Consider the following 25,546-nt stretch of genomic DNA (forward strand, 5'->3'; position numbering starts at 1 on the left):
CCCTCCAGGAAACAGTCATCACATGTTTACCGACACACCCCTCGTTTTGAATGGATGGATGATTCTTTATTGTCATTATACAAAAAACAGGACACTGAAACTCTATTTAGCTTCTCTCTGATCATTAAAAAGTACTAACAAAAGACAAAACAAGTTATCTACATAAATAACATAAAAGTTAGACATTGGACTAACTAGGAGTTGTTGTCCTGCCCATGTTGGCGCAGCCGTCTTCGCATTGAGTCACGGAAATTGAAATTGGTGCAAGTGTGGAAAAAAGGCCTTTGCAGAGTCTAAAGTGTGAAACAAAACATCTCGACTTGATATTCTCTTCTGTCCTTGTACTCCTGCTTTTACTGTCACTGGTAAAAAAAAAAAAAAAACACTAGAAAAGGCACAAAAAAACAAGAAGTTGTTTTCCTAAATTCAATTCCAATTATTTTATGTAATTTGCAGAGTGAGGCAGGGTCGTCCTAGTAACACAATAAAGGAAGAAAAATGTAAAAGAAATGTGTGAATGTGAAGACAAACTGCACTGGTGTGATCTACTCTGTCTGCAGCCGCCTTCATTCATATTTGATGTCTGTACCTGCAAATACCTGTTAGGCAGGAAGACAGGAACATTAAATCTTAATCATCTGCAGCGTGTGCGTGAGTAAATGTGTTGTGGCTGTTAGAGTGTGTGATCAGACACACGGAGGATGAGGAGGATGAGGAGCGATGGGGATGAAGATGAAGTGTACGACCTACCGGTTGGAGGGAGGGTGTTGGTTTGTGGTTTCTGCAGCTTGGTGAGCAGCTGCTCCGTGTTCCTCCCAGTGTTCATTCTGCTGCTCTCCAGGATTTGCTGCCTGTCACACACTTCACTGTAACTCTGCTTGCTCTTACAGTAACACATCCAATGAGCATCTGCCATGTTGTGGATGCTCCTAACGTATACTTAATCATACACACCCGTCGGAGGGCCAAGGAACCCGTTAACTTATTAATAAGTGACAAACATGCAGTCTGAGATGTTCTAACATCATGTCGCTGTGAAACCTTCTGCACCAATCAGATCCAGGAGGAAGGGCATCTTATACAAACCCTTCCCTTCACTCCTTCCATTAAAGGAGAGAGTATAACATAAGAGTTAAGCTGTAGGGCACTGTCTCATCCACAAACAGGAAGTGTCCATCCTGGGCGATGATATATTCTTATGTTTGATCTGCGTACATAACACACCTTCAAAAACCAAATCTGTGTTTCGATGAACAGTTTGAGCTCAGTTTGGGATTCTTAACTGATGATTTGAATCATCAACACTTGGAGGTGCCTTAAACAACCACCATGTGCCTCCAAATTCAAATTCAAGCAAACTCCACAATATTTGCAGGACCTTGGAGTTTTTTTTAATTCCTGCAATTTTCTCTAAGTTCAATAAATACATAAAAAAAAGATTAGAACTGAAATATTACTGAGGTGCTGCATGATTATTATCACAGGAAGTGATTACAGATTTATTATTCTATCAGGTAGTGTCTAAAAAATTATATAATTTTTTCTAATGCCTGCAATTTGACCTAAAAAACTCACTTAAAACTCCACAAATTACATCGACATTTTTGATCGCAGCAATCACAAAAATCTGCTTGAAATCCTGGACGGACTGATTAATGATAAACTGATTCGTACATGTGACTGATTGACAAATGAGTGTATATAAATATTTATAAGAATAAGTTGTGGCAGCAACATCTGCTTTTTCAGGACAGCACAGCTTTTTTTCTCTACGAAATTCTTTTCTGACGTTCATGTTTGTTGTTGTAGATTTTAGGGAGGCGTCATGATTTTTGAATTTTCAAATAGTCATTAAAACGTAACAAAAAAAAAACTTGACTATTGTTTTGTCTTATTTCCCTTGTTCTTACTGGTACCTGGTAGTAATGTGTTACTACTGCCAGAAGGTGGTAGTAACACGCCTAAAAGCTGTTCTACATATATACAAACAGTACAACAGTAGAAACAGGCGTCACAAAGTTCGGTGTGAAACGAAGACGAGGTTGAGTGACGCTCTGCAGGTGAAGCCAACAGATCCTCAGTCTGGCACAGCTGAGCACGTCGTTAGAGCGAACCACCGACCAGATCTTCCACTGATCAACAATCAACCGCTAGCTCTGTCACCCGACGAACTGAGGTTGATGACAATGACCTTCATCTCAAAGATGAAGCTAAAGATATTTAGAAGTTTGAAGGCATTTGTTGAGTTTATGAAAGTTTTTTGTGTTTTTTGTCCGGGGCTCTTCAAATAGGACCCCACATATATTAGTGGAATAATGAATGTAAAACAGTATTTTTGCTTAAAATGCCTCCATTAGTGGATATATATATATATTTATGTATGCATCTTGTGGTCTGTGTGATCTTCCAAAAGCCCTAATGAAGTCTGGGTCACAGCAGTAACAACCAGAGACAGAAATAGCCTGCATACCATCAGTATGTTAATACAGTCAGCAGGAGGCCTCGTCTGCAGCTTCACCTACAACATCCACCTCTGTAATGCATCTAATGTACATGTGTTTAATATGAAATGATAGTGATTGCTCATCATGAGCCCATTTGGATCGGATCCTAATTAGCAGCTATTGGAGTCCCGAGATTGTTCATGGGAATTATCTGTAATAGACCCTCATTAGACTGTGAAACCTGAGAGGATTCATTCAGACAGGAAACAGACCTGCAATCAAAGCAACGGCTCACATGTTGCTTCATCAATTGAAACCAGAGAAGTCAAAGTAAAACTGCTGTTGGTCTGTTCTGGGATTAGTTGTTGTTTTGCTTTCACCTCAACCTGCCTGATAGACGTCTAGTTCTGTTATTACCCAGAATTCCTTTGGACTAAACATACAGAAACCAAAGACTGTTTCTAAAAGAGTTCGTAGCTTCAGGTCTGTAAAATGGTTCTGATCCAGAAGTGTCTTCAGCTGCAATACCAGCGAGTGCCACTAGAGGTCGGCTCCAAAAAGCCTCCGGCTCCATAGACTCCCATTCAACTTCTCTCATCAAATCCAAAGTGAATAAAATGTGTCCATCAGTTATCTCGGTGTTGTTAGCTAAAGTCACTCCTTCTTATTAGTTTTCTGGAGGTCCATCTGAAAATAATCCCTCATTCATTAGAAAAGAAGATTCAAGAACACCTGTTTTTGGGGGCGTGTCTGTTTGATTGACAGGCCTGTGGTGCAGTCAGGTTACGGCTATCGGTGGGCGGGACGTAGTATCGTCAGGTTTCCAATCAGATCGGTCAGATCCACCGCTGGCTCCTCCCCCAGCTCGTCCAAATATGGTCACTTCCTGCTACAAACTGCTCCGAACTGTGTGGTAGAACAGGAGAACAGATGTGATGAAGAATCTCCGAGGAGTCTTTCCAACATCTTGTGGAATCCATGACAACAGTCACTGAGAGCGGGCATGTTTGTGAGTTGTACTCAGAGATGATGAGGTATTCTGGGAGATTCTCCATGTTCTGACTTGGTTCACCAGAGGTGGAGGAGGTGGACATGGTGGAGGAGTACAAGTACCTGGTGTCTCCATGACAACAGACTGAACTGGAAGACCAACATCAACGCTGTCTACAAGAAGGTGATGAGTCGACTCTTTTTCTTGAGGAAACTTTGATCCTTCAATGTGTGCAGCGAGATGTTGGAGATGTTCTACCATCTGTTGTGGACAGTGAACTGTACTTCTAGTAGTCTGCTGGGGGAGCAGCATTGGAGCCGGAGACACCAACAGACTTAACAAACTGGTTAAGAAGGCCGGCTCCATCATCGGCTGCAAACTGGATAGTCTGGAAAAGGTGGTGGAGAGGAGGACGCTGAACAAACTGTTATCCATATTGGATAATCCTGACCACCCTCTCCACCTGCTGCAGGGACAGAGGAGGACGTTCTCTAAAAGACTCATCCAGCTCCGCTGTCACAAGGACAGATACAGGAGATCATTCCTGATACAGGAGATCATTCCTGATACAGGAGATCATTCCTGATACAGGAGATCATTCCTGATACAGGAGATCATTCCAGATACAGGAGATCATTCCTGATACAGGAGATCATTCCTGATACAGGAGATCATTCCTGATACAGGAGATCATTCCTGATACAGGAGATCATTCCAGATACAGGAGATCATTCCAGATACAGGAGATCATTCCAGATACAGGAGATCATTCCAGATACAGGAGATCATTCCTGATACAGGAGATCATTCCTTCCTCCTTTATCTGCCTCATTACTCTCATTCCTCCCTCTCCTCTCCAGCATGCAGCATAAGTCCTGTCCTACTCCCCCTCTTCCTCCTACACACACACACAAACTGCTGCTCTTAGTGTCTCAACACGGTTTCTATTGTGAATTAGTTGTCACTGAAATCTGACATTTACATGGAGGCCGGAGATACACCTGCTGTCGAACCCCGTGTTCACGTTGACAACTGTTTGCGTCGTGAACGTATTTGTTCGTATTTGATGTACTATGTGATACTGGAGGACTCCACCAGAGGGCGCAGCAGAGAAACAATGATAGGTTAGAACATCCTGATCTGCCTGTTGTAAACCATAAACATGGCGACAATTGATGGGATCACTACTTCAGCTTCTGCTATGACAGGGAGACACAACAACAAAATACATCGTTGGCTCCGCCCACACTCCAGACTTTCAGCATTTTCCTCTGTGCATGGACGTAACGGTCTCGGACTTGTTTCCATTTAAGTTTTTCGGGTCCTTGATCCTGTCACATCTCCATACTGCCTCCATACTGCCCCTACAGGTCATGTGTATACTGCATCTTGTTTACAAATTGCGTTCTTGAGGACATGCTGAGCCAACGCTCCAATCAGACGCAGGGTGGGTGGGTAGGTAGGTAGGTAGGGAGGTAGGTAAGTAAGTAAGTAAGTAAGTAAGTAAGTAGGTAGGTAAGTAAGTAGTTTATTAATCCTCATACGTGAGGCAGCCTCACAAACGCATAGTTTAAAGCAGGTAAATATCCGGCCTTAAATGATGAGTAATCCAGAACAATAGTTGAAATAATTTTATTAGATATACTTTGTTCAATTAAAACTGTTATATGTGAATTTGCCACCGTAGGAGCAGTGGTTACACAACGTTAGAAAGAGCCACTACTTAACACAGGTGTGATCCGGTACTTAAACAAGCAGCACTACACCACTAAAAACACCTGGAGTCTCCGGAGACGTCCCACCTGCCCTCTCTCACCTCAGATGACCTGCTCCTTCTCTTCTCTACCGCCCTCTACATGATATGATTACATGTATGTGTCTGGCTATAAGTATGAGGCTTTATTGAATCAGTATCAGACCAAATATTGAACACATGAAAGTCATGGTTTCCTTTGATAAGCAGCAGTCTGATTGGGGTGTTGGAGATCCTGCATCCTCAATAACAACCCAGTAAACAAACCTGATGTTGTTTTACCACCTTGACCTCCTGAAAATGAGCAGAAGATGAGAGCGACTCCATATGAAGGTGGATGTTGCATGATGTGATGTCACACACAGCTGCTTGATGCTCTCTTTTCAGTTTGGAGCCGGGACTCAAATTTTAACAATAATTTCCATTCCTTTAACATGTGAATGCACTCGTCATAAAATAAAGCTTTTTGCTACCAAAATGATGATGTCACCAACCGAGTTAGTTTATCTGATGAAACCAGAGCAAAATATTCTCACGGCAGCTGTTGTCCTTCAGTTGCAACTTCAGTGTGTGTGTGTGTGTGTGTGTGTGTGTCTGTGTGTGTGTGTGTATGTGTGTGTATGTGTGTGTGAGATTAATGAGTAGGTTCTTCAAGGAGGAACACACACACCTGCTGTGGGAGTGGATCTCTGCTGTCTCACACCGAGCTGCTGTTCTCAGGGAAAGGTTGTGATTCTGTAACGATAGTAATCCCCTCTGGATTTATGCAACGCACATTTGACCTGATCCAGGAGGCGGTTGAGTGTGTGTGTGTGTGTGTGTGTGTGTGTGTGTGTGTGTGTGTGTGTGTGTGTGTGTGTTTACACTTCAGTGCTCACAACCCTGATCATGATGCAGAATATGGGCACTGGGAGGGGGCGGGGGAGGGGATGATTATAAACAGATTAAAATGTGCATTTCAAGCCACAACAACATTTTTAATCAGGAGAAACTGCAGCGTTTAAACTGAAGCTAGAAGGATGACTTTCAAACCTACTTGTTGGTTCTGATTCCAGGGAGGAGGTTGTGAGAGCTCTGGGCCAAGAACCAACCCGTCTCTATTCTGTTTAAAGTAGGAGAACATTTTCAGATGCTTTTCCTTGAGGATTAAAGATTAAAGATGGCAAAATTCAATAATGATTCTTTCCTCTATGATTCAAAACAACACATCTCAAAAACTCCCACCAAGGTTGTTCTGAAATTCAGTGGATACGTTCATCATGATCGAGCTGGGTTTACCTTCCAGCAGCGTTACCTCCTGCTTCTTGTTGCAAACATTACACACTCATTACATTCTCTCAATCAGCTTGAGACCCCCCTGCCCCCCCAAACCTTCTGAGCTGGGGGGAGGTCGGTGATGGTGGAGGTCAGGTCATGTGATGCTGCTCCATCAAACAGGATGGTGTTCCTCTTCCCTTTTTTTCATTTCTCATTTGGCATATTTAGTTCTGACCTTTTTAAGGTTTGAGCTGGTTAACCAGAGGAAGTGTGCCGGTGGCTGCAGGGCTTTCTAATGAAGTTTTATGCGTCTTGTTACAGATTGATAGAAACTGAACATGATCTGTACCATTAAAACACAGATCAGGGTTTTAATTAACGTCGTATATTCACTTAATGATCGTTCTCATGAGATCAGTAAAACTGCTGACCGGGCGCTCCACGGCCTGCGACTCGGTCAGACTGGAGTCCCGTCCGGCGACCTTGTGGTGTTCCAGCCTCCGTGGTGGGGTGAGTAACTGTGGAGAGGAAATGACACTCAGAGTGAGGAATGTGAAGAATTTCATCTGAGTGGAGCATTGAGGACTTTAAATGAGCTGCAGTTTAGAGAAACAGACGATGAGCAGCAATTACTGGACTTAATCCACCAATAAGATGCCATCACAACCCGTGTGTGTGTGTGTGTGTGTGTGTGTGTGTGTGTGTGTGTGTGTGTGTGTGTGTGTGTGTGTGTGTGTGTGTGTGTGTGTGTGTGTGTGTGTGTGTGTTTCTCTCACAGTTTCTACTTTTCACGTGTGTGAGCTATCATTGTTTCTTCCAAACAATTCCCCTCCATTCATCCTTCACTGTTGCCACGGTCACAGTTGTCATGGTAAATTAGCATCGTGTTATGCAGATGCACAGAATCGTCTTTCCCATGATCCCATGGGAAAAGCTGAGGCCCAGGTCTCAGGACAACATCTCACCTATGTGTGTGTGCAGCCGTCTTCACGGCAGCCGTCTTCACTGGAGCTGTCTTTACTGTCTTCACTATCTTCACTGTCTTCACTGCAGCTGTCTTCACTGCAGGCGTCTCCACTGGAGCTGTCTTTACTGTCTTCACTATCTTCGCTGCCGATGTCTTCACTGTCTTCACTGCAGCCGTCTTCACTGGAGCTGTCTTCACTGTCTTCACTGCAGCTGTCTTCACTGCAGCCGTCTCCACTGGAGCTGTCTTCACTGTCTTCACTGCAGCTGTCTTCACTGCAACTATCTTCACTGTCTTCACTGCAGCTGTCTTCACTGCAGCCGTCTCCACTGGAGCTGTCTTTACTGTCTTCACTATCTTCGCTGCCGATGTCTTCACTGCAGCCGTCTTCACTGGAGCTGTCTTCACTGTCTTCACTGCAGCTGTCTTCACTGCAGCCGTCTCCACTGGAGCTGTCTTCACTGTCTTCACTGCAGCTGTCTTCACTGCAACTATCTTCACTGTCTTCACTGCAGCCGTCTCCAGTGCAGCTGTCTTTACTGTCTTCAGCTGTCTTCACTGCAGCTGTCTTCACTTCAGCTGTCTTCACTGTCTTCACTGCAGCTGTCTCTGCTACAGATGTCTTTGCTGGAGCTGTCTTCACTGTCTTCGCTGCAGCTGTCCTCAGCCATCTTCACGGCCTCAGTTCCACTTCTGCGCTACATAAACAGAAAACAGATAATCAGAACAACCCTTTTCCAGCAGTAATAAAGTGATGAGTCAGCGTGAGACAGATGTGATGAGGTGGACAGCGTTCGGGCTGCGGTGGGACAGATGTGATGAGGTGGACAGCGTCCGGGCCGCGGTGGGTTGGAGGTGTTCTGACCAGCATGTTGAAGATGTTCTGGATCATCAATGTATGTTTTGATGACAACTCAGTGGGAACCGCTGCTTTCAACTCCATTCATTTAGCAGATGTGTTTCTTATTGTTATTCATATTTAAAGAAATGATGTAAACTGTCTGTGGAGCTGCTGATGGGATGAAGGAACACTGTGACACATGTTTGCACTCGGAGGATTATTTCTCGCCTCAGGCATTTGATGTCTGTCTTCTTTCAGCTCAAACAGCACACAGGGAGGTTAATGCTCGTCTGTTATGATTTATATTCTGCTATCATGAGTCTACCTCAGTGATGCAGCCTCGCCTACTGAAGGCCTCTCCATCTTCAAATATAGCTTTCATCAAATCTGGCATTTGTTACGAGGATGAACCAACCAGGAGGGACGTTTTCCTGAAACTGAAAATCATCAAACTCATAAATTCTTCTTTTACATATTAATGTCACTGTTTCCATCTCTTCTTTTATTGAATATCATCCAGGATCATTGCTTTTACCTGAATCCTCTGAGTGTGCATCACTAACATCTTGTACAGTTTTAAGCACATTATTCTGTTCCTCTCTAGAAACAGTTCAGCGTTAATCAGGACGGAGAACCGTCTCTTTCCTGGAACTAAACTCTTTGAGGGAAACTCAGCAGAACGCAGCTTCTGCAGTCGGACTCGTCTTTCTCCCCCCGTCTCCGAGCGCTGCCGACCTCAGCAGAACAGACGGAGCAAAGACAAATATAGAAGAGGAGGAGAGAGCGAAGGGCAGAGATGAAACAGAGTGTAGAAACCCTGAGAGATCTCTCACCCTCTAACAGCATCTCCAAGCCACGGGGTGTTGAATGGATTCTCCACGCTCTCCTTTCTCTCCCTCTCATCTTCTTTATGCTTCTTTAGCTTCCACCTCAGCCTCATTCAGTCTGCAGGGACACTTCATGAATGACCTTTTCTGGATGGAAGGATGGAGGCTGCATTGATTTAAAGCAGAATGAACGGATGCTGACCTGAACGACCTTCTCTAAAAAGTGCAGGAGAGCAGATGCAGACGTGCTGTAGAACGCTGGAAGCTTGTTCCTGGTGGAGCTGCTGAGATTCAGATTTGTCAAGTTAAGATAAAATATCAGATGCAGAAAGTTTTAATGTGAGAGGAGGTGTGACTCTGGTTCGGTGCATCCAGATGCTTAGAGAGAATAAAGCTGTTATCAAATACATTTTTCTAATATTAAAATCCAACGTATAGACTCGATGTGTTCGACCATCTCTGCACACCAAACATTAATATTCAAAAACAGCTGATAATATGGACTGAATGAACACCGCACCGTTCTCAGTGGATCAGTTGATTGTTTGGGTTTTTAATCCAGGAGTGAGTTCGAGAAGCTGAGTCAGCTGTGAGCAGTGGACTCAGATGGTGAGAGTGTTTGATCAACACCAAGCTGAAACACTGGCAACATGTTTAAATCAAATCCAGGACCGAACAGTTACTCAGTTAGTTGATAATTGGTTGATATTCTTTCTTTTCTTTTTTTCCATCATTCACTGACTTCAGCTTCTGAAATATGAAGAATGTCTGTTTAATTTACTGTAAACTGAAAATCTTTGAGTCAGACTAAAGAAGATGACACATTTAACGTGTCCCATATTTTATGACTATTATCAGACATTTTATTGACTGAATAGTTAGAAAAAGTTGGCCACCCACAGGCCTGTCAATCAAACAGACACGCCCCCAAAAACAGGTCTTGTTGAATCTTCTTTTCTAATGAATGAGGGATTATTTTCAGATGGACCTCCAGAAAACTAATAAGAAGGAGTGACTTTAGCTAACAACACCGAGATAACTGATGGACACATTTTATTCACTTTGGATTTGATGAGAGAAGTTGAATGGGAGTCTATGGAGCCGGAGGCTTTTTGGAGCCGACCTCTAGTGGCACTCGCTGGTATTGCAGCTTAACACACTTCTGCATCGGAACCATTTTTATATCCAGTCTATGTTTTATATCCAGTCTGTGGTTTTATATCCAGTCTGTAGTTTTATATCCAGTCTGTGTTTTATATCCAGTCTGTAGTTTTATATCCAGTCTGTGTTTTATATCCAATCTGTAGTTTTATATCCAGTCTGTAGTTTTATATCCAGTCTGTGTTTTATATCCAGTCTGTAGTTTTATATCCAGTCTGTGTTTTATATCCAATCTGTAGTTTTATATCCAATCTGTAGTTTTATATCCCGTCTCTGTTTTATATCCAGTCTGTGTTTTATATCCAGTCTGTGGTTTTATATCCAGTCTGTGTTTTATATCCAGTCTGTGTTTTATATCCAGTCTGTGTTTTATATCCAGTCTGTAGTTTTATATCCAGTCTGTAGTTTTATATCCAATCTGTGTTTTATATCCAGTCTGTAGTTTTATATCCAGTCTGTGTTTTATATCCAGTCTGTAGTTTTATATCCAGTCTGTAGTTTTATATCCACCAAAAAGCCTCCGGCTCCATAGACTCCCATTCAAAGTGACTCACAATAAGTTCATTTCAACCATGAGGGTACAAAACCAGAACAACAAGAATCAGGAAAATACCATTTCTTCAAGAAAGCCAAACTACAAAGTTCTATCAGTAAGTTCTATTTTAAGATACTTAAGTTCTACTGTTCAAGGTAAAGGAGGAGGAGGAGGAGGAGGAGGAGGAGGAGGAGAAGGAGCGGAGTGAACGGGCTGGGGTGTAAGGTTGGACCATGTCCTGGATGTAGACTGGACCTGATCTGTTCACAGCACGGTACGCAAGTGCCAATGTTTGGAAAAGGATGCGGGCAGCTACTGGTAACCAGTGAAGGGAGAGGAGGAGGAGAAGGAGAAGGAGGAGGAGGAAGAGGAGGAGCGGAGTAGTGTGAGTGAATTTAGGAGGTTAAAGACCAGTCGAGCTGCTGCATTCTGGATGAGCTGCAGAGGTCAGATTGCACTAACAGGTAGACCTGCCAGGAGGGAGGTACAGTAGTCTAGATGTGAGATGACCAGAACCTGGACCAGTAGTGAGAGGACAAGGTTCAGACACAGATCCTCTCCAAGTTACCCAGTAGGTGAGGTCGTTGAGGTAGGATGAGAACAGGGAGAGAGCAGAGCCTGAGACACCGAGGTCCTGAAGGAGGAAAGAAGGATCTGGTGGTTCACTGTGTCCAATGCAGCAGAAGGTCTAGAAGGATCAGGACAGAGGACAGAGAGGCTGCTCTAGCAGTGTGAAGCTGCTCAGAGACAGAAGGAGGACCGTCTCTGTTGAAACCAGACTGGTGGTCAAGAAGGTTATTATGGTGGAGATAGGAGGAGAGTTGGTTAAAGATAGCCCCCCCTCCCCCTACCAGAGGGTTGGGGGTGTGGCTGAAGGAGAAGACAGAGGAGAGAGCAGCAGGGTGGATGTTGTCCGGTGTGATCCAGGTCTCAGTGAGACCAAGGAAGTCCAGAGATGAAGTCTGTCCTGCAGCTGACTGACAGTCCAGAGTCCTCCTGTGACGAGGTGTTGGGTATGAGTGGAACAGGTGGGACAGATAACAGAGGAAAGGTTACGGTGTTGGTGTGAACGAGTGAGAGGCCTGTAGTATCTACAAGTAGATATACGCACAGGGACGGGAAGTACACACATACTCAGATAGTAGTACTTATACTCAGCGTCCCCCGAAGACTCCAACGAAAGACTCCTTTGTCTTTATCCTCCGAGTCTCCAACGAAAGACTCCTTTGTCTTTATCCTCCGAGTCTCCAACGAAAGACTCCTTTGTCTTGATCCTCCGAGTCTCCAACGAAAGACTCCTTTGTCTTGATCCTCCGAGTCTCCAACGAAAGACTCCTTTGTCTTGATCCTCCGAGTCTCCAACGAAAGACTCCTTTGTCTTGATCCTCCGAGTCTTTCCTGTCAGCTCTCTGGAGTCAATAAGACAAAAGACAAAGGTTTAAACTGAAATAGACGTTTGTGCTTCTGTGTACTTTGAAATCAGGACATTGATGAGAGCTTTAAGGGTTCATGAACTCAGCGTGTGATTCAGTAGAAAACATGGTGGTCTCGTGTTTGGACGACGGTGGGATCAGCCTGCAGCGATGATGCTCCATGTGACTAAAGGACACTTTGTAAACAGTATTTATGAAAGTTAAACTATTAACATACGCATGAAAGGATTTCAGACTTTCACTTCACTTCCTGCTTCCTTCAGTCCCAGTCGAGGCGGCTAACTATGACGACAAACCACGAATAAAGTTTTTTGAATCTCTAACTTTACATAGTTTTGATCAAACTGTCCTGAAGTGGCTTCAGTCGACAGATAAAAGATGCAGACTGTCCAACCTTGTCTGTCTGTCTGTTTTCCAGTCAGCTGTCCAGCTCCAGACTCAGGGACGTCCTCCACATCTGCAGGCCCTTCATCAAGCGAGCCTGCCTCATCTCCACATACGTACGTGGTTGTTGTTTTTTTACCAATAAAAGCACCACACTGATGATTGTGTAGGTTTTAGGATTGATGGATGTTTCCTGTCACGTGTGTCTTCCTCCCTCCAGGTGGTCTTCATCATGTCTGTCAGGCTGTGGCTGATGGGAGGATCCATGCCTCTGTTCTCTGAGCAGGACAACCCTGCTTCCTTCTCACCTCACCTGCTCACCAGGTCAGGACACACACACGCACGCACGCACGCACGCACGCACGCACGCACGCACGCACGCACGCACGCACACACACACACACACACACACACACACACACACACACACACACACACACTACCAGCTGAAAAGAAACAAGCACACGCCACAGGAGTCTCCAGGAGAGATGAGCAGACAGTCTGCAACACTGATGACATCAGTTATTACGGATCCACAGATAATCATCCAACATCGAATGATTTGCATTTTTTGAGTACATGTTAAAAGGGTTGTCATTGAAACTAAAATCTCAATATTATAAAATAATACTTTGTGACAATGGGAATATGATAGTCATGGATAGTATCTGCATTATGAGGCGTTTTGGGAACATCTGTAAATTGTAGCTAAAGAAACAAAACAGTTCCCCTCACTCTCCCCCTCTAAATGCTTCAGTCTCTACACGTACACGAGTCGTTGTGTTAGAAATATCTCAGAAAAGTAAAAAGTGTGGCTCCGTTTTATCTGGCTCGATAATAACATGTTATCAAAACGATTTGTGTGTAAAATTACCTAAGAGCTGTAAAATAAAACTGAAGATTGGTACAAGAATGTAATTTTGTCAATATCTGGGATATATAGTCTGATAAGTGAACAGTCGCTTCTCGTAGTTGTCAGTTAAAACCACAAACGGGGGAAAAAAGTGATTCCAGCTTCAGGTCTGTAAAATGGTTCTGATCCAGAAGTGTCTTCAGCTGCAATACCAGCGAGTGCCACTAGAGGTCGGCTCCAAAAAGCCTCCGGCTCCATAGACTCCCATTCAACTTCTCTCAGAATCTGAACTGGAGAATTCATAACGTTCACAAACCAACGGGTGACGTCATTGATGGTTGATGACATCACTGATGGTTGATGACGTCACTAATGGTTGATGACCTCACTGATGGTTGTTGACCTCAGTGATGGTTGATGACGTCACTGATGACCTCACTGATGGTTGATGACATCACTGATGGTTGTTGGGTGATGACATCACTGATGGTTGTTGGGTGATGACATCACTGATGGTTGATGACCTCACTGATGATGGTTGGGTTAGACCAATGAAATGGGCCGCTCTAAAGACTTTGACTAAATAGAGCACCATGTCGCAATGTTTTTTTTATCATGACAGAAGTAAGGAGGATGACGTTTACTAAAAATGATTAAAGCTCAGACTTTTGATCTGAGACACAATCAGAAAACAAATGAGAGGTGTCTGATGTCACAGACCTGTGAGGAGGTGGAGAAGAGCCGCGAGCTCACCTGAATCCTCCCTCCATCCATCAGGTGAGACAGGAGAGCAGAACGCCCACCTGCTGCAACCGATGATTCATCTCTTCTGTCTGCTCCACTAGGCTGTCTTCTGTTCCTGGTCTGTGTGTGTGTGTGTGTGTGTGTGTGTGTGTGTGTGTGTGTGTGTGTGTGTGTTATAATTTGTGGTTAGAGGACCTTGCAGTGTGGAAAAGGGAATTGGATTTATGGCCCAAACCCATCAGGTGACGGCAGGTGGAGAACATTCTGTTGCATGCTAAACGGCCTGTCAGCAGCACCCCGCCTTATCTGTGTGTGTGTGTGTGTGTGTGTGTGTGTGTGTGTGTGTGTGTGTGTGTGTGTGTGTGTGTGTGTGTGTGTGTGTGTGTGTGAGAGTGACAACCTCTGGGAGTCCTCTGCAGGTCTTTGTGCGCCCATTGACCCGAGCCCGTATTTATTTCAGACTTTGTCTCTCTCCTCCAGTCAGTCTGTTTAAAAGCCGATCTGAGCAGAAGTCGGGGGACAAAGACAGCTGGCAGAGGGACGTCTTCCTGGCATGTTTTCATTCCCATGTTCAGAGGGGACTGTGTCCTGCATCCTCCTCCCCGCTGCCTGTCAGCAGGCGGCCTCAGACACAATGAGCTTCAGCCTCTTCTGTCGGATCGTCCTGGAGGGACTCAGTGTCCCACATGGCCTCTGTCAGAGTCACTGAGGACTTCAGCTCTGACTCTTTTCTGAGGTTGCCTTGTTTTGCTAGAGTCAGAAGTGGGGAAGAAATGATGAGGGTAGATAAAAGAAGATAGATAACACTTTCTGAATGAATGTTATAGCATACAGTGATGTTTAATATAATAGTGCCTCCAGCTTCAGATAAAGCAATTAGTGCATTGACATCTCAAACAGGTGTTGGCCTCAGATTCCCTCTGTCTGTTATTATTGGTAAAAGTGGATTACAAAGGCTGGACCTCGTCGTCGGTCATCAGTCTTTTGTTCTTCTGCCTCCTGCTTGTTTGGCCGAAAACCAAAAAGAAGTTCAGGGCTGCACGCCTTAAGAAGGTATATGTGTGGATTTCTTTGGGCTAAAACTATCTTCCTGATACCAACCATCATCCATCAGTGATGTCATCAACCAGCAGTGATGTCATCCACCATCAGTGATGTCATCGTTGGTTTGTGAACGTTATGAATCCTCCAGTTCAGATTCTGTCCGTCACCATCTTGTTAGTTCGGAGCGGTTTGGAGCAGGAAGTGACCATATTTGGACGAGCTGGGGGAGGAGCCAGAGGTGGATCTGACCGATCTGATCGGAAACCTGACGATACTACGTCCCGCCCACCGATAGCTGTAACCTGACTGCACCACAGGCCTGTCAATCAAACAGACACGCCCCCAAGAACAGGTCTTGTTGAATCTTCTTTTCTAATGAATGAGGGATTATTTTCAGATGGACCTCCAGAAAACTAATAAGAAGGAGTGACTTTAGCTAACAACACCGAGATAACTGATGGACACATTTTATTCACTTTGGATTTGATGAGAGAAGTTGAATGGGAGTCTATGGAGCCGGAGGCTTTTTGGAGCCGACCTCTAGTGGCACTCGCTGGTATTGCAGCTGAAGACACTTCTGCAGACAGCTCAGTCTCAATCGGTTTATTTATTAACACCACAACATCAGTGTTGTTCATAAATGAGTGTCATCGGGAGCTTTAAGTGTGAATCATTTACTGTTCACTCCTCAACATGGTTCCAGCTCCTGATTTCACAAGTGATGAATGTTCTTTGTTCACTTTGACATTCAATTAGCAGGATTACATGTTTTTCTCTTTGTCTTATTCTTTCCCTCCTCTGTTCCATCTCTGTCTCCCTCCTCTCCATTATCTCTTTCTCCACCTCCTCCCTGCAGGATCTTAACCTACTCATACCTGCTGTCCTTTAACGCCTGGCTGCTGCTGGCCCCCATCGTGCTGTGTTACGACTGGCAGGTGGGCAGCATCCCCCTGGTGGAGTCGCTGGGCGACGTGCGTAACGTGTCCACCGTGCTGCTGGCTGCGGTGATGGTCGCTCTCTGCCTGCACTGCATCTCCTCACTGCAGGTAAGAGCACGAATGTATGTTGGTGTTGGTTATAGTTAGTGCTGACAGCATTAGAGGAAACAAGGTTGAAATGAAAACCCTATAAACATATCAAGTCTTGTGGCATTATACTTTAAATCTTAAGCAATGCAACTATATTCATTACAAAGACTTTCAAACTGCCATAAAGTATTCACAATGGAAGGGGTCTGAGTGAGTTTGGAAATATGTGGGATAAATGTCTTCACTCTAATTACCCACATCTCACACTAACCCTCATATTCTACTAAAGACGGTCCGTCACATCGTGTGTGCGCCGCGACTTTATTGTGGAGTTTGCGCGTGGGTGTTTTATTTTGAAAATTTACTGGGACTTTATTTTATTTTCTCGACAAACTTCCTGCCCGGTCGATCCGCTCTCTTCAGATTGCCAGTTGATGATGATGCACCGGTGCCTTTTGACCCCGCCAGGTCAGACCAGGTCTTAGTCCTATAAAGAGGAAACAGTTCAAAAGTGTTTTCATCTCCTCATCTGGTTTACACATTTATTTATTAACACCACAACATCAGTGTTGTTTGGAGCACATTGTGCTTCATCAGTGTTGTTAATAAATAAGTTGCATCAGGAGCTTTAAGTGTGATTAATTGACTTCTGTTCACTCCTCAACATGGTTCCAGCTCCTGATTTCACTGTAGTGATGAATGTTCTTTGTTCACTTTGACATTTAATTCATGTCGGTGTTTATAATATGAAGGTTTTCGTCTTCTATCATTGAACCTCTTCCTCCACTGGGCAGCAGGTCTCATAATACCAGTTTATAATATTAGTTCCCTCTTCACAGCTGGTTTAACATCATCATGGTGGAGGCTGACTGCAGCACCATGAATTCAAAGACTAGAGCCTGAACTCCCAGACCAGTCTGTCAGGTTCCTCCTGGTTAAAGTGTGGATGTTGGTGTTGGTCTGCTCCTTCTTCACTCATTACAGACTAACAACATGCTGCATCACAGAGGTTTTAAAGAAGAGAGGAGATGATCTGATCTGATTGGTCATGATTGAAGTCAGCGGTGACACACCTTCTAATTATCTATTCCTCCTGCTTCACTACTGTGCCGGAGTTTTGGCTGCCCTTGTGTTCACCAAAATAAGTATGATGCCTCAGGATTTCTTTCTCTTAAAGAATTTATGTGGTTCAATCTTCAGGGAAAAAATACATCTTAACCAACACTTTGGTCCACAACATTGCTTCTTGACAATGAAGCACGACCCACTGTTTAGCTATTAAATGTGGACTCTGAAGGCACCTCGTGGTATTTGGCACCAAGACTAGCAGCAGATTCAGTAGATCTGGGAAGTGTCCGGTTTGAGGCACGGAGGATCGGACATTCCCCAACACCCTGTCTCCTGCAGCCCACCTACAAGCCTGTTTTAAAGATGCTCTGACCCAGTCCTCTGGCAGCACGATTCGGCCCGGGTCAAGGATGTCTTTGGTGGCAAGCAGATTGACTATGAGAACTGATGAGTTACTTACTGTCTAATATATATCAGACATTGACATGTGCTGGTGTTGCAAGACAACCAACGTAATTTGTTTCATCTTTAAGTGGTCAGAATCAGTATCCAGCTTTTATTTCCCAGTTTAATGATGACAACGTATTGAAAGGTTAAACTTGTCTTCACTTGTCTGTTAGCCCAGTCTGTCTCTTGTGATTTTTAACACCAGGATTTTTTTTTTTAAAACAAAACATAAACCGTGTTTCAGTGAAAGAAATGCTGCCAGTTCTTGGTGATTACTTGAGGGTGCTTAAGATGAAGTTACTGATTGCATTGGGCTGTAGATTCTTTGTAGATTGAGTCCACATCCCTCCATATTTTCAGGTCTTATCTTATACACCTCTGGTTGCCGTGGAGACAGACTGTGCTCTGTGAAGGTGTTTTGGTTACCCTTCTTTGAGGTGTTTTATGTGTGATGAAGAGGTTTTCACTCTCACTCTCACTTTTTTTTTTTTTTTTTTTTTTTTTTTTTAATACCAACTGTCCTCCTATAGAGGTTTACAGTCTGACTTCTTTTTACCCACAATGCCTCTGGGCTTATCTCTGTCTTACATTTCAGAGTAAGAGTCTTTATTTAACTGTGCTGCAGTTTTGGGGAGAAAATATTTCTGAAACAGGTCGTTTCTCTGCAGAAAACCTCATTTGGTCCCAGTGAAAGCAGCCAGGTGCTGCTGTTTCTCCGGCTGTGTGGAGATCTGTATTCATATCTGATAACTTTTTCTCTACAGTAAGAAAGTCTAGACGTTGTCACGCTGGTGAGCCTTGCACTCTGAGAAGTCAAAATATTCAAAATAATTTTCATTTCATCTGCCAGAGCTTCAGCGGAGCAGCAGTGAGAGTTCTGAGTGTTCGAGTACAATCACTTTACCGGACCAGAACATTTTGTTCATGGAAATGGTTCCTTGAATTGAATTTATTCTAACGAAGGCAGACATCTTTTCTCTGCAAAAATGGGACACAGCGTGATTTAAAACCAGCCTGTCCAGTATCAGTGTTGTCACACGGAGCAACTTTACACTGTTCACAGCTTGAACACGCTGAAATATATATCATATATAGTATATCAATATTCATGACTGAATTGGTCGAGGGGGGCCGTGATGGTCTGTGGTGGGGAAGTAGTGCACTTGTACGCTCAAGCCGCCTCCTCATTGTGATGAATATGGTATTTTTTTACATCACCAAACTTCATGTAATTGTAAAAGTCTATTGGAGTGTGTAAAGGTCAGAGACAGGGTTGGTACTGTTGGAGGTTTCTATCCCGTTTCCACTCTTTGATTATCTGAATGTAAAACGAGCTGCTCAGCAGCAGGTCGAATGACAGGAAGTGATTCATTAGCTGCTGTGATGTTTCTGCTCCATGTCACACAACTGACCCGTGTTCCCATTCCTGCATGTACTCACTGTATTACAGTATTGCAGTACAGCTCTGAGGTACTTCTACTGCATCCTTTATTTGAACTGCTCTACATGTCAGAGGAAAACATTTTGTTCTTCCACTTCATTTATTTGACAGCTAAGATTCAACAGTTTCTACCTCCCTCTCAGTTTAAGATATTATGAGCAACACACATAATCAGTGTACAATTATTATTATTATTATTATTATTATTATTATTATTATTATGTATTAATTGATCCCTTTGGGGAAATTGATCCTCTGCATTTGACCCATCCTGTGCAGATACGCACAGGAGAAGTATCTAATCCTAACATACATATCAACCCTGACATACACAGATACACAACCACACGGAAAACATTCAAACTCACAGAGAGGAGGTTTGAAACCAGGAGCTCCCCCTGCAGAGCCACACTGTTAACCACTGTGCTGCTCACATTGTGTCTCTTTCTGGCTTTTCTTATTAACTTTATACAAATAATAAATGTTAACAACCAGGTCAAACAGACGCTCCAGCTCAGGGACCATGATGCTGTAAACACTTGTTTACTGAACCCCATCAGCCTGTTGAGTCATTCGTGACCAACGGCGATTTTTGAACCAAACAGTTCTAAAGACCCCAGAGAGGGTCAATAAATGCTTTTTAATCATAATTACATTTAAGATGATTCACTTGAAGCCTTGTTATCATTTATGTTGTCAGTTACTGCATTACAGGTCAATAGAAACTCAACACTTCCTGTATTTTTCAAACTAAAAGCCCTATACTGTTGAATAAGAAAGAAACCCCTCATAAAAAGGCTTTTATTGTGAAACATTTTCAGGAACGTGTTGTGCCTGAAGTCAGACGATCGCACATTATATTATATATATATATACACTGCTCAAAAAAATAAAGGGAACACTTAAACAACACATCCTAGATCTCAATGAATGAAATATTCCAGTTGAAAATCTTTATTCATTACATAGTGGAATGTGTTGAGAACAAGATAACAGAAGAATGATCATTCGTAAGATGGCGCCATGCTAGCGGCAGCCTGTTGCAGCAGCTCCCCCCGAGTGTGTTTTGTTTTAAGTATTTTTCTTTCTTTCTTCTCTCTTCAGAGTTGTTGTTTTCTTCTCTTCACGTTTGTTAAGTGACGGTCAGACAATGAACCGTAACTTTTCCACTTTTCTGGTGGCTCTTCTACTTTTCTCCCTCTTCGTAACGGAGAGCTACGCACAGTGGACCGGGGCCATTGTTTATTCTCGTGATCAGCTGATCGTGCTGAGTAGACCTACTACTGCTGCTGCCCGGAGCGAGGCCTGAAATCCCAGACGAACTTCGGAGAAGACGTCGGGGTTGCAGAGCTGGAGCTCAACTGAAGGCGAAGAGGAGGAAATATAAACCATCGGTACCGGAGATTTTAATGGGGAACGTGAGGTCGTTGGCCAACAAGATGGACGAGCTCGGCGCTGGTAAAGACCCAGAGAGAGTACCGGGAGTGCAGCATCATGTGTTTCACCGAGACATGGCTGCACTCACATCTCCCGGATCACAGCGCGGCCGTACCGGCTTCAGGACTGTTCGGGGGGACGGAGACGTTGTTCGGAGCAGCAAGAAGAAAGGTGGAGGGATTGAAGTCTATGTGAATGAGAGGTGGTGTAATCCCGACCACGTGTGTGAAGGAACGTTTCTGTAGCCCGGACATTGAACTGCTAACCGTGGTGATGCGCCCGTATTATTTACCGAGGGAGTTCACGTCCGCCATCGTTATCGCTGTGTACGTTCCTCCATCAGCTGACGTAGAGGCAGCAGTGGACACCATCCACTCCACTGTGTCCAAACTTCAGACGAAGCATCCCGGTGCATTTTTGTTAGTTACTGGAGACTTTAACCAGTCTGGATAAAGTACTGCCAACTGTTCACCAGTATGTAAACTGCCCCACACGGAACAATAAAACTCTGGACCTCCTGTATGCTAATGCCATGGATGCATACAGTACTACTGCCCTTCCCCCCCTTGGTAGGTCAGACCACAACCTGGTCCTGCTGACCCCCAGGTATGTTCCTCTGGTGCAGAGGCAGCCTGTGACCACCAGGACTGTGAGGAGGTGGACACAGGAGGCTAAAGACGCCCTGCAGGACTGCTTTGAGTCCACGGACTGGGATGTGCTGTGTGGACCATATGGGGAGGACATCAACAGCAGGACGGACTGTATCACAGAATACATCAAATTCTGTGAACACTCCACCGTACCATCCTGGACTGTAAAATGCTTCCCCAACAATAAACCGTGGATCACCAGTGACCTGAAAGTTCTTCTTAATAAGAAGAAAGCAGCCTTCAGGTCTGGGGACAGGGAGGAGCTCAGGAGAGTTCAGTACGACCTGAAGGAGAAGCTCAGGGAGTGCAAGGACTCCTACAGGAGGAAGCTGGAGGCCAAACTCCAGCAGAACAACGTGAGGGAGGTGTGGACCAGTATGAAGGAGATTACTGGGTTCAAGGGGAGAGAGAGACAACCAGGGAGAACCTGGAGAGGAACAACCAGAGGGAACCTGGAGAGGAACAATCAGGGGGAACCTGGAGAGGAACAACCAGGGGGAACCTGGAGAGGAACAATTAGGGGGAACCTGGAGAGGAACAACCAGGGGGAACCTGGGGAGGAACAATTAGGGAGAACCTGGAGAGGAACAATCAGGGGGAACCTGGAGAGGAACAATCAGGGGGAACCTGGAGAGGAACAATCAGAGGGAACCTGGAGAGGAACAACCAGGGGGAACCTGGAGAGGAACAATCAGGGGGAACCAGGAGAGGAACAATCAGGGAGAACCTGGAGCGGAACAATGACCTAAACTGTTTCTTCAACAGGTTTAGTTCACCACCCTCATCTGTCTCCTCCACACCTTACACCTCCCAAACACCTCTGCTGCCTTCCAACCTCCCCCCTCTGTCCCCCCTGGTGAGCTGCATGGACACAGAGCCCTCAACTTCAAAGGGCTCTTCCTCCATCGACGCCATGACCCCCCCCCCCCCAGCTGGCTGAGGTCCTACAACACCTCTTCAACCTGAGCCTGAAGCAGGAGGAAGTCCCGGTGCTGTGGAAGACGTCCTGCCTGGTTCCAGTCCCTAAGAAGACGACTCCATCCGGCCTCAACGACTACCGACCGGTTGCCCTCACATCTCATGATGAAGGTTCTGGAGAGGCTGGTCTTGGCCCACCTCAGACCGCTGGTGAAATCTTCACTGGACCATCTACAATTTGCGTACCAGCCTCATGTGGGAGTGGACGATGCCATCATCTACCTGCTGCAACGAGCTCAGTCTCACCTGGATGGAACCGGTGACTCTGTGAGAATCACTTTCTTTGATTTCTCCAGTGCATTTAACACCATCCAACCACTGCTGCTGAGTGAGAAGCTGCGGGTGGTGGAGGGTGGACACGTCCACCGTCTCCTGGATCAATGACTACCTGACAGGCAGACCACAGTTTGTCCGTCTGGGCAGTGTGCTGTCTGATACGGTGGTCAGTGGTACTGGAGCTCCTCAGGGAACTGTTCTGTCTCCTTCCTGTTCACCTTCTACACCACTGACTTCCAGTACAACTCAGAGTCAAGACATCTGCAGAAGTTCTCTGATGACTCTGCAGTGGTCGGTGTATAAGGGATGGACGGGAGGAGGAGTCAGTGGACGGTGTATAAGGGATGGACGGGAGGAGGAGTCAGTGGACGGTGTATAAGGGATGGACGGGAGGAGGAGTCAGTGGTCGGTGTATAAGGGATGGACGGGAGGAGGAGTCAGTGGACGGTGTATAAGGGATGGACGGGAGGAGGAGTCAGTGGTCGGTGTATAAAGGATGGACGGGAGGAGGAGTCAGTGGACGGTGTATAAGGGATGGACGGGAAGAGGAGTCAGTGGACGGTGTATAAGGGATGGACGGGAGGAGGAGTCAGTGGACGGTGTATAAGGGATGGACGGGAGGAGGAGTCAGTGGACGGTGTATAAGGGATGGACGGGAGGAGGAGTCAGTGGTCGGTGTATAAGGGATGGACGGGAGGAGGAGTCAGTGGACGGTGTATAAGGGATGGACGGGAGGAGGAGTCAGTGGTCGGTGTATAAGGGATGGACGGGAGGAGGAGTCAGTGGACGGTGTATAAGGGATGGACGGGAGGAGGAGTCAGTGGTCGGTGTATAAAGGATGGACGGGAGGAGGAGTCAGTGGACGGTGTATAAGGGATGGACGGGAAGAGGAGTCAGTGGACGGTGTATAAGGGATGGACGGGAGGAGGAGTCAGTGGACGGTGTATAAGGGATGGACGGGAGGAGGAGTACAGGGCAGTAGTGGAGGACTTTGTGGAGTGGGCTGGTAGAAATCACCTCCTCCTGAACGTGGCCAAGACCAGAGAGATGGTGGTTGACTTCAGGAGGAAAACGACGGCTCCACAACCGCTGAGAGTTCTGGGAGAGGAGGTGGACATGGTGGAGGAGTACAAGTACCTGGTGTCTCCATGACAACAGACTGAACTGGAAGACCAACATCAACGCTGTCTACAAGAAGGTGATGAGTCGACTCTTTTTCTTGAGGAAACTTCGATCCTTCAATGTGTGCAGCGAGATGTTGGAGATGTTCTACCATCTGTTGTGGCCAGTGAACTGTACTTCTAGTGGTCTGCTGGGGGGGCAGCATTGGAGCCGGAGACACCAACAGACTTAACAAACTGGTTAAGAAGGCCGGCTCCATCATCGGCTGCAATCTGGATAGTCTGGAAAAGGTGGTGGAGAGGAGGACGCTGAACAAACTATTATCCATATCAGATAATCCTGACCACCCTCTCCACCTGCTGCAGGGACAGAGGAGGACGTTCTCCAAAAGACTCCTCCAGCTCCGCTGTCACAAGGACAGATACAGGAGATCATTCCTGATACAGGAGATCATTCCTGATACAGGAGATCATTCCAGATACAGGAGATCATTCCAGATACAGGAGATCATTCCAGATACAGGAGATCATTCCTGATACAGGAGATCATTCCAGATATAGGAGATCATTCCTGATACAGGAGATCATTCCAGATACAGGAGATCATTCCTGATACAGGAGATCATTCCAGATACAGGAGATCATTCCTGATACAGGAGATCATTCCTGATACAGGAGATCATTCCAGATACAGGAGATCATTCCAGATATAGGAGATCATTCCAGATACAGGAGAATATTCCAGATACAGGAGATCATTCCTGATACAGGAGATCATTCCTGATACAGGAGATCATTCCAGATACAGGAGATCATTCCAGATACAGGAGATCATTCCAGATACAGGAGATCATTCCTGATACAGGAGATCATTCCTGATACAGGAGATCATTCCAGATACAGGAGATCATTCCTGATACAGGAGATCATTCCAGATACAGGAGATCATTCCAGATACAGGAGATCATTCCTGTCCACTGCAATAAGACTGTACAATAACTCACCTCTGGCAAAATCCATCACACAACAATAACACTGTTGGTTGTCTGTTTTCTTGTTTGTTTAAATATAGACATATATTAAAAAAAATTAATGAGAGCGTGAATGGTCTTTGTTTCCATCTGTCTCTATGTCCTGTGATGGACTGGTGACCTGTCCAGGTGAACCCCGCCTTCACCCTAAGTGAGCTAGGATAGGCTCCGCCCCCCCGGGACCCTGTTCAGGATAAAGCAGGTATAAATAATGGATGGATGGATCCAGAACATCCTCTGGTGCTTCAAACAGTTTCACACCGCTGCTCAGCTGGACGTATTACTTATTAAAGCCTGGAGTTGTCGGTCTATTTCTCAGTATTGTGTGTCTCCAATTGAAACGACATACTGTATAACACATCAATAAAACAGATAATACTTATGTATATAACTTGTAATAAAGTAGTTGGACCAGTGTTGTATCTTCATCCAGCAGGTCTGTGTGGTCCCATCTGCTGGGCAGCAGCAGGTTCAGACAGACGCTGTGAACAGGAAGCAGAGTTCATGTCACAGACCCGGTGTGTGTGTTGAACTCTGACCTTTAATTATCGTCCCCACTTGAGTCCAATCAGTCTCATCTGTTAGAGAGCTGTGTGTGTCTGTCTGAGTGAATCAGATTTCATGGTGAACCTTCATTAGATCTGTTGGTGATTTCCACTGATGTTCATCCAGTTTTTACACCCTGTTATCGTTTCAATCGGTCATTGTGAGAGTATTTACAGAGAAGAACCTGAACACATCACCGCCTCCTCCCAGGAGAGACGGTGTGTAGTTCATGACGGTGTGTGTTTCTCTGTCAGTGCTGCAAATGTTGTTGGTGTGTGTGTGTGTGTGT

General features: G+C 45.1%; 1 protein-coding gene across 2 annotated transcripts in view; it reads left to right on the forward strand.

The window, feature by feature from the left end:
- tmtc1 (transmembrane O-mannosyltransferase targeting cadherins 1) overlaps positions 1-25,546 on the forward strand; it is a 168,556-nt gene that overhangs the window by 90,249 nt on the left and 52,761 nt on the right. For both annotated transcript variants that reach the window (XM_069156344.1, XM_069156345.1), the window contains 3 exons: positions 12,628-12,709; positions 12,814-12,917; positions 16,091-16,280. In XM_069156344.1, the coding sequence (XP_069012445.1) occupies positions 12,628-12,709; positions 12,814-12,917; positions 16,091-16,280 (376 nt within the window). The remainder of the gene's footprint in view (positions 1-12,627; positions 12,710-12,813; positions 12,918-16,090; positions 16,281-25,546) is intronic.

Source organism: Embiotoca jacksoni, unplaced genomic scaffold (assembly GCF_022577435.1).
Source record: "Embiotoca jacksoni isolate LCO1_2020_lvr unplaced genomic scaffold, fEmbJac1.0.p SCAF_21, whole genome shotgun sequence".
NCBI classification, from domain to species: domain Eukaryota; kingdom Metazoa; phylum Chordata; class Actinopteri; family Embiotocidae; genus Embiotoca; species Embiotoca jacksoni.